This window comes from Quercus suber, unplaced genomic scaffold (genome assembly GCF_002906115.3).
Source record: "Quercus suber isolate HL8 unplaced genomic scaffold, Cork oak 2.0 scaffold_25, whole genome shotgun sequence".
Taxonomy (NCBI): Eukaryota; Viridiplantae; Streptophyta; class Magnoliopsida; order Fagales; family Fagaceae; genus Quercus; species Quercus suber.
Window position 1 is genome coordinate 950,959 of NW_027069490.1, and position 8,726 is coordinate 959,684.

Sequence of the window (8,726 nt, forward strand, 5' to 3'; positions counted from 1 at the left end):
GATTGAAGAGGCAAGACTTCCTCAGCGCTTTCATCAGCCAACTTTCACCATCTATAACGGTCGAACAGATCCTGTGGAGCACGTGAGCTATTTCAATCAGAGGATAGTTGTCCATTCCAAAGACGAAGCCTTGATGTGCAAGGTTTTCCTATCCAGTCTTGGACCAGTCACAATGAGGTGGTTTGATAGCCTGAAAGCAAATTCTATAAGTTCCTTCAAAGAGCTCACTCAGGCATTTGGTTCCCGTTTTGTCACATTTCACAGGGTCCCTCGGCCTTTGGCTTCCCTACTATCCTCAAATATGCAAGAGAGCGAGACCCTAAAAATGTATTCAGATAGGTATTGAGAGATGCTCAACAAGATGGATGGTGACTTTGATGAAGTGGCCATCAGTACTTTTAAGCATAGCCTCCCAACCGAGCACGGTTTGAGGAAGTCTCTAACTAGTAAACCTGTCATCAGTGTGCGCCAACTGATAGACAGGATTGATAAGTATAAAAGAGTTGAGGAAGATCAACAGCAGCGGAAAAAGAAAAAAGAAAGACTGTAGTGATAAAAGTTGTACTTATAAGCTATTATATTGATTTATGCTCTAAATTATCTCCTCGGATAGCGAAATTATTCAATCCATTGAGTCTTGTTCTTGTTTGATCGTCTTCTAAATCCATAGTAGTCATTATTAACTTTATTAAGACCTAACTCTTTAACCCATTATCTACAAATTTATTATATTAGGCTCATTAGGCCATCACCTAATTCTTCTTTGGGCTTGGGCCGCAAATTGTGTCCCTAAAAAAAAAAAATGTTTTTTTATATCAAAAATAGAAATTTTACTCTATCATAAGGCAATATGTATGTGGGCAAACTATGACTTTAGTTGCACGCCCATGCTGGGCAGCCATAGGCATGCAACATGCCCAAAAGAGGTTATTCAATGACTTAATTGTAAGAACTAAAAAAAAGAAGGTAGAATGAACATTGTAGGGACTAGATCTGAGCACTTTTTCTGCTGGACAAGTGGACTTAGATCCAACTAGCCCAATACAATGAATTTGTAAAGAATGGGTTTAAGAACTAGGCCTTAGTGCATAGACAACGATCAATATGATGTTCACCACCACCAAACATAGACGAAATGAGATTATTTGAGAAAGGCTGTCCTCGGCTTAATCCGAGGAGCTTTGTAGTAATTATTGAATGAGGGTTGTTAATAAATCCCCCCTGCTTTTGATCTGTTTTTCCCTCTTATATAGTCCTCCTCCAACGATTTCTTTCTTCCACTTGTTGACCATCCATGCCTCCCTTTGACTACCCGTCCTATCAGCCACCTTACCAAACCTCCTATGAGTTGCAACAACCAAGACAGCACTGTTCAGAGGTCATGTCTCCATTAATGCGGCTAGAACGTTAGTTGTGTGCATTTAATGTGGAGGTGACAGTTCCTCCTTGAATTGCTCTTCCACCATGCTTCCATGGGTGGCTTATCATACTTGTCTTTTTCCTAGGGTGCTTAGGGAGGCTACTTTTGATGGCCCGTTGCTTTCTCCTCCCATGGTCTTGGTTGGCCGAGGACAGGATTGCCCTCAACAAGGTTCCTGGGCGATTTAGACTTTCTAACTCCGTTCTCGGACGCTTCTTCCTCCTCGGCATGGGCCTTGGGCTTAATGTGAAGTGGGCTGGGATCGTCGGATTCTTAGGCCCCACAAAAATATATATATTTTTTATATCAAAAATAAAAATTTTACTCTATTATAATCTAAGTGTATATTAGTGTGAAACTCTTTCTTAGCGATTTGAACATTGGTCTCCATCCTACAAAAATTTGTACAAAAGGGTGCGATGGTAATAGGCGAAGCCAAGGGGGGCTTTTGGGCGGGGGATGGGGGGGGGGGGGGGGGGGGGGGGTGGCGGCATGGCCAACCTTGGCTTTTTAAATTTTTAGTTATACCCTTGATTATAATAGTAAAAAATTAATTTTCATGTAAAAATTTCCTTAATGACCCCCTAAAATTTTAGAAATTTAACCTATCAAAATCTAAAATCTTCACCCATACTTTTATAAATTTATAATAGCTCCTCAAATTTTGAATTAATCTAAAAAAGTTAAATTATTACCCAAAAAAAACCCATTAGATGGTCCACGTCCATCCCTCAATCACCCTCTAAATACTAAAATAGAGCCCAAATTTTTTATTTCTTTTTAAATTAGCTATACATAAAAATCATTAACAATTTATGCATATTTTAAATGAAAAAATTTTCTAGCTTCAAAAACTATCGCTCAATCTTGTATTAAACCCAAAGAAAGTTTAATGTTTGACTCTATTGTAAAATATATAGTTTAGATCCAATTATAAATTATTTTAATACAATAAAAGTACGCAAAATATAACCTTTTTGAATTAAACTTAAATTATATAATAAAACATTTCTAGTCATAAATATATATTTTTTTATTCATGAATTCTTTTATATATTTAGCTTGGCTTCAACAAAGAAAAAAATTTCTGGGACTGCCACTAGCAATAGTAGAATAATAGTATTTGAATTGCTTGTCTCTTACTTGTTGTAGGGATTGAATTTAAAAAGAGAAAATAAAGGAAGAAAGAAAGATAGAAAAAAATGAAACAAAAGTATTAAAACAAAAACAACAAAAATACATAATAAGAAATGAAAAAGCAAAAGAATGTAGTTTTTTATTTTATTTTTTTATTTTATATATAAATGTAAAAAGGAATATAGTTACCGGTTAGGCAGGCCGTCAATTTCTGAGGAAAGTGTCGGTGGTGTTAAATAACAATAAAGAAACTCAAAGCATTTAGATTATCATCACATTCAGTATCTTCTCTGTCTCTGTGCAACTTGTGCCTTTTTGTAACTTTCCAACAAAATTTTGTAGCCTTCAAAGACACACAAACACAAATCACTCATTCTCACACCCCCACACACACTCGCTCTCTCTCTCTCTCTCTCTTCTTTCTTTCCTTCTTAGTACCAACAAACAAATATCCTAAGACCCTTAGCCTTCACTTCAAGTTTAAACACTCCTACAGAGAGAGAGAGAGAGAGACAGAAAATGGGTGTGGACTTGAGGCAAGTAGTTGCAGGGATACTGACAATAACTATGTTTGTGATGCTTGGGAACATGATCAAGCGTGACCATTTTGATTCTGTTGAAGTAAGCTACTTCTTCAACCACCATTCTTTTCTCTTTTGACACACACACGCTGTTTCTTTTGTTGACTCTTTCTCATTCTGTGTCTGTGAGTCTTGTCTGAACAACCCCTATTGTGTTTTTTTTTTTTCATTATATGCTTTCAATTTATCTGGATCTGTTTCTTATTGCACTTCAAAGTTTGTTACTTTACCTTATAATTTTATTTTATTTTATTTATTTTATGGGATTTGTTCGCAATTGAGATTGAGATCATGACGAAAGTGCAAAAGTAACAAAACCCATTTTTTATTATGTTGTTTCCTTTGGAATCATTTTATTTTTATGTGGAAATTGACAGAGTTATTTGCTTAACCTCTGTTTGTCTGATGAGAAAATGGAGTAGAATTCAAAGAGAGAGAGAGAGAGAGAGAGAGAGAGAGAGAGAGAGTCATTTTAGATTTTTAGATGTATAGACTTCTGGTCAACTTAGTCAATTCTTGAGTAAATTGTTTTTTTCTTAAAATTTAAAGAAGTTTAATCTCTCCTCGTTTTTCTTAAATTTACTTATAGCAACAAGTGCAATTAAAGTAAATTTGATCTTTTACCTTCTTCTTCTTCTTCTTCTTCTTCTTCTTCTTCTTTTTTTTAATTAAATTTTTTTTTATTAATATTCATAATTGCTGCTGCAATGAGATGCTGATTCTAGTTGAATTTATTAAAAAAATGAGATCAAATTTTCACTCTTTTCTTGCAAAGAATGACCCTTCTTGATTTTTTGAAGGAAAAGCTTCCAGGTGGAGGAGGAAATGTTAATTTAGATGGTTCTGAGCTTGAAGAGCAGGGTCTTATTTCTCATTCAAAAAAGAGTGGGGGTCTTTCGATGGAGGATGGCCATTATCTAAAACCATGTTGGGATAAGCCAAATTTGGGTAAATTTAATTTTAGTACTTAGAAAATGACCAAGATTTTCACATCTTTAATTTAGACCTACTTAGATATGTGTAATCTGTGTCTAATATATTTTAATTTGTTGCTTGGTTTGCAGACGATGTAGAGTCAACAGAAGGGTTTGTGACTTTCTCATTAACTAATGGCCCTGAATACCATGTCTCTCAGGTATACCAGTTAACGATTCCAATAAATTGACTTAGTTCTTATGGTTTAGCATTAGATGTATCTTTTGGCTGAGTTGGTTGTCTGACCAATAGCCAAAGATAATAATTCTGTTTGTACAGATGTTGCCTTTTATTTTTATTAGAAAACTGAAAACCAATGGAAGACATAGGAATATTCATTTAGCATATCTAATAAGTGGCAAAGTTATTTCCTGCAATAGTTAATAGTATAATTACATAAATGTCAGTATTTGTGCCACCCCCATTACCTCTATGTTTGTGAAGTACATGCTAACATGGGAGAAGAGGAGTTTTAATGAGGTTATCTTGTGGGCTGACACAAATTCAGGAAGGCAAAAGACCCATTCTTTATTTCGCCCTGCACCATTCTTTTTCTGTCATAGTTCTATGATTTTCCAACAAGTCAAATTCTCAATCCAAAGCATTTTCATAGGGATCTTAAAATGTGTTTTCATGATTTCTGAAAGTCAACTCAAATTTCAATAATATCAAAATACTTTCTTAGTTTGAGTTCTAGGTGGTTGTTGTTCGCCTCCCTTATCTGAATGCGATTCAAACCATCCAAAAAAATATTTCTTTGTGGGTCAATTATTAAACATTTCTAAGTTCCGAATCGAATAAAGCTTTAATTTTGATGGCAGTTCTGAATTTAACCACAGAAACTGGTGGATAAAGGTTTAATTGTGATGGCAGTTCTAGGTGTTTGGTGTTCACACCACTTGTCTGAATATGAGATTCAAACCCTTCAAAAAATATTTCTTTTAAGGGTCAATTATTAAACATTTTCAATTTCCCAATTGAGTAAAGGTGTAATTGTGATGGCAGTTCTGAACTTAACCACAGAAACTGGTGGATCAAAGTCCAAAGACAAGGACCCATTTTGCAAACTGTTTTAGGGATTCCTGTAGTGGACTTACATTTCATAGGTGTTGCCTATTTTTGTGCTCTTCTGAGTTGGATAGGATGCTACGATGTTGACTATCTCATTTACATGTGTATTTAATTGATTGTAATCTGTCTTAGGTGCTGCTCTCTCTTTTCTTTGTACTAAATAGTTTAGTAAGAAAATCGATTCTCTTCCACAGTATTTAAAGCATGCTTTGGATGCTACTAATCCTAGGTCCTTCCTGTCTTCAAGTATATAGAAATGCTTTTATTACTCTTGTTTTATCACCTTTTCACTCAACTAGGGTCCGCTGAAAATTCAGACTTGCCCCTATGATTACTTTTACAGATATTGCATATCAATCTCTCATCTTTCCAACAGGAAATTGATGAGGATCCTGTTATTATATTTAGAGTTGATGAGGTCTCACCTCTTTCTTCTGAAGTAACATAGTTTTTTGCACGATCTTCCCAATCAATTATTATATCTGCTATAGAAAAATTTTCCCTCTATATCCGTAATTTTCATGCTCTATATTGCGTTCTCTAATCTTGTGATGAGTTAAACTCCTGAAAATCCTCACAATTTAAAAATCTTTTCACCCTTTCCTTTATTCCCTAATTCCTTCTTAACTGTTCCCTGGTATTTGCGTTCCTTAGATTGCTGATGCGGTTGTTGTGGCAAGATATCTTGGAGCAACTCTTGTACTTCCCGACATTAGAGGAACCAATCCAGGTGATGAGAGGTTAGTGCTGACAATTACCCTCGAAAACCTTATTTTCCTATTGATTCTTATACATATGTAAAAATGGAGTATATTTCCATGATTTCAATTTTGTTTTCCTTGTTCTTGTTGTTAGTGTTAAATCAATGATATAAATGAGACACTTAAAAAAACATTTATGAACTTTGAGAGAAGCTTTTCAATATTGAGTTCCTTTTGATTATCTTTGTCTTTGTTAGGGGTGGGGGTAAAGGGCTGGGACATATGGATTTATGCTGTAAATAAATTATTAAAGTTTTCATGTAACTGTTTGAGCCCTTTAACAGCCCATGTTTTGTAGGTGGTGATAGATTGCTTATTTGATTTTATTCTCCAGTTTCATGTTGTAGTTCTTTATGGGGTTTATTCCTATTTGGTTTGTGGTGTCGTCTGTAAGTTGATTCAGGGCAGATAACAACAATGCTAGAGCATGATGGTGAAATGAGAAGACTGTCAGGAACAAAGACTCTCAAGCTTAGCAGACTTGCCCCCATCTGAGAGAGAGAGAGAGAGAGAGAGAGCCTGAACTGTGCATAAACCTAACGTATTGAATATCATTAGGCTAGTCTTATTTCAGGATGGGTGGCATTAGGGCAGATTTAGCTGAACTCAAATTTGATGCTGAGAACTTGCCCAAGCTTGGATCACCCTCAGCTCTCACATATGGATGAACTTTGTGTTAATGTCTGTCCAATTTACTGTTCCAACTAAGCCCCAAGTGTCAGTGTGGGAATAGCTTATCTAGTTTTTTTTGTAGAAAGTACTGTAGATAAAAGATAAGTGTTGAATAAAATAAATAGGTGACTCACATGAGACCCGCAAATAGTAGGAAAAATAAGCAATAAGCTAGGTTATAAGTGCATCCTAAACGGGCACCAAGTTTCTCCAAAGCAATATCTTTGTCGGTATAGTTCCTAGTTACCTTACCTATGAATTGGGACCTGAGGAAAATTATTTTGGATATATATATATATATATATATTTTTTGTAAACCAAGTTATTTAGTTAGGCTGGATATTGTGTACCTGTGCCATCTTTCTCTTTTTAATCGGTATGCATTTCAAAAATAAGTTTCTGTGGGTAACTTCCTAGGTTTTATCTTCCAGGAACTTTGGAGATATTTATGATGTTGAGAATTTTGTAAAAAGCTTGGATGGGGTGGTTAAAGTGGCAAAAGATCAGCCTTCTGAAATATCAACAAGAAATATTGCTGTTGTAAAAGTTCCTAATCGGGTGACAGAAGACTACATTGTAGAACATGTTGAACCTGTTTATAAGCAAAAGGGCAACATAAGGCTTGTTACATACTTCCCTTCAGTGAACATGAGAAAATCAGTAAAACCAAGTTCTACTTCTTCTGTTGCATGCTTGGCAATGTTTGGAAGTTTGCAGTTGCAACCAGAGATTCAAGAGGTTGTTGATTCAATGGTTGAGCGTCTAAGAACTTTGAGCCGAAAGTCAGATGGCCAATTTATAGCTGTGGATTTGAGGGTTGATATGTTAGAGAAGAAGGGTTGCCATGAAAATGGTGATACTGGAAGAAAAACTTGTTATAGTGCACAAGAGCTTGCTGAATTTTTGAAGAAGACCAGGTTTGACAAGGATACCCCAGTCTATTTAACTGAATCAAGGTGGCAAAGCAGCCTTGATGCTCTAAAGGATCTCTTCCCTAAAACGTATACAAAGGTGAGAGATCTCTTTTTTTCTTACTCAATCTTCTGCTTGTTTATTCACTTCAATTTTGTTCAACTGCTTACGCCTAATCATTGTGTATAATACACTCAAATGCTCTTCTGCTTCCAAGTAGACACCAATATCATTAACATCATAATCATTAATTTGACTTGATGTCTGACATTTTTTCTTGTATGGAATATTGCAGGAAAGCATAATGCCTGCAGATAAAAAGGCAACTTTCTTGGATTTGGAAGGCTCTGAATATGAAAAGGTTATTGACTTCTATGTATGTTCTCAGAGTGATGTTTTTGTACCAGCCATCTCTGGCCTGTTCTATTCCAATGTGGTCGGTAAGAGAATTGCTGCCGGTAGGATTCAAACACTTGTTCCAGCCAATATTAGAGGGTCTTCTGCCTCCGCCTCGGATTTCATCACTCCTTACGTAACTAAGAAGAATCACTTGGCTTATTCATGTTTTTGCTAGTCATCACGCTAAGAAACCTGAAGAAAGTGCAGGACAGATGCATTGAATCCTTCAAAGAAGGTATTACCATTACCTTAATCAAGTTTTTCAAGTAAGCAGACTGGACAGATCAATTATGTTATTTATACGTGACTTGGGTTTGAAGTACCCTAGTTTTTATTTATTTTTTCCTGTTAAGGTCATTTCTTAAAATGTCTTCATTTATTTTTCTTTTTGATAGATGGAAGTTTTCAAGATATGTTGTTTGATATGATATGTTCACAAGACTTAACACTATTTATGTTCTTTGTAAAATTGGTGTAAGTTTCTTTTGTACTTGGTTGAACGAAAGGATTGTTTGTAGTCATTTGAGATGCTGTATTGGTGCACCTATCTTGTCTGTAAGTAGTAGTTCTGTTATTAAAACATGGATAAAACGTAAGTACAGTTTCTTAGGTATAATACATTAGGTTCAAACACATTACACAGCTACATTGAAGTTAATTATTCATGGAAAATATAAAATGTTTGTGCTTTATTGGTCAATGCAAAAATGCGTTTGAATTAACTAGACAATCTAATGTGTAGCACCAAGGAACAGTGCCTAACTTCTACTAATATTTTTGATCGTATGGACAATAATT

The 8,726-nt window shown here is 35.3% G+C and overlaps 1 protein-coding gene across 1 annotated transcript; it reads left to right on the forward strand.

The window, feature by feature from the left end:
* Window positions 1-2,838: 2,838 nt before the first annotated feature.
* Window positions 2,839-8,449, forward strand: LOC112004477 (protein MANNAN SYNTHESIS-RELATED 1). Its single transcript, XM_024036733.2, has 6 exons — window positions 2,839-3,178; window positions 3,939-4,086; window positions 4,203-4,273; window positions 5,839-5,924; window positions 7,049-7,628; window positions 7,825-8,449. The coding sequence occupies exons 1-6, from the start codon at window positions 3,077-3,079 to the stop codon at window positions 8,101-8,103; spliced, it is 1,266 nt and encodes a 421-aa protein (XP_023892501.1). The 5' UTR covers window positions 2,839-3,076; the 3' UTR covers window positions 8,104-8,449.
* The last annotated feature ends 277 nt before the right edge of the window (window positions 8,450-8,726 follow it).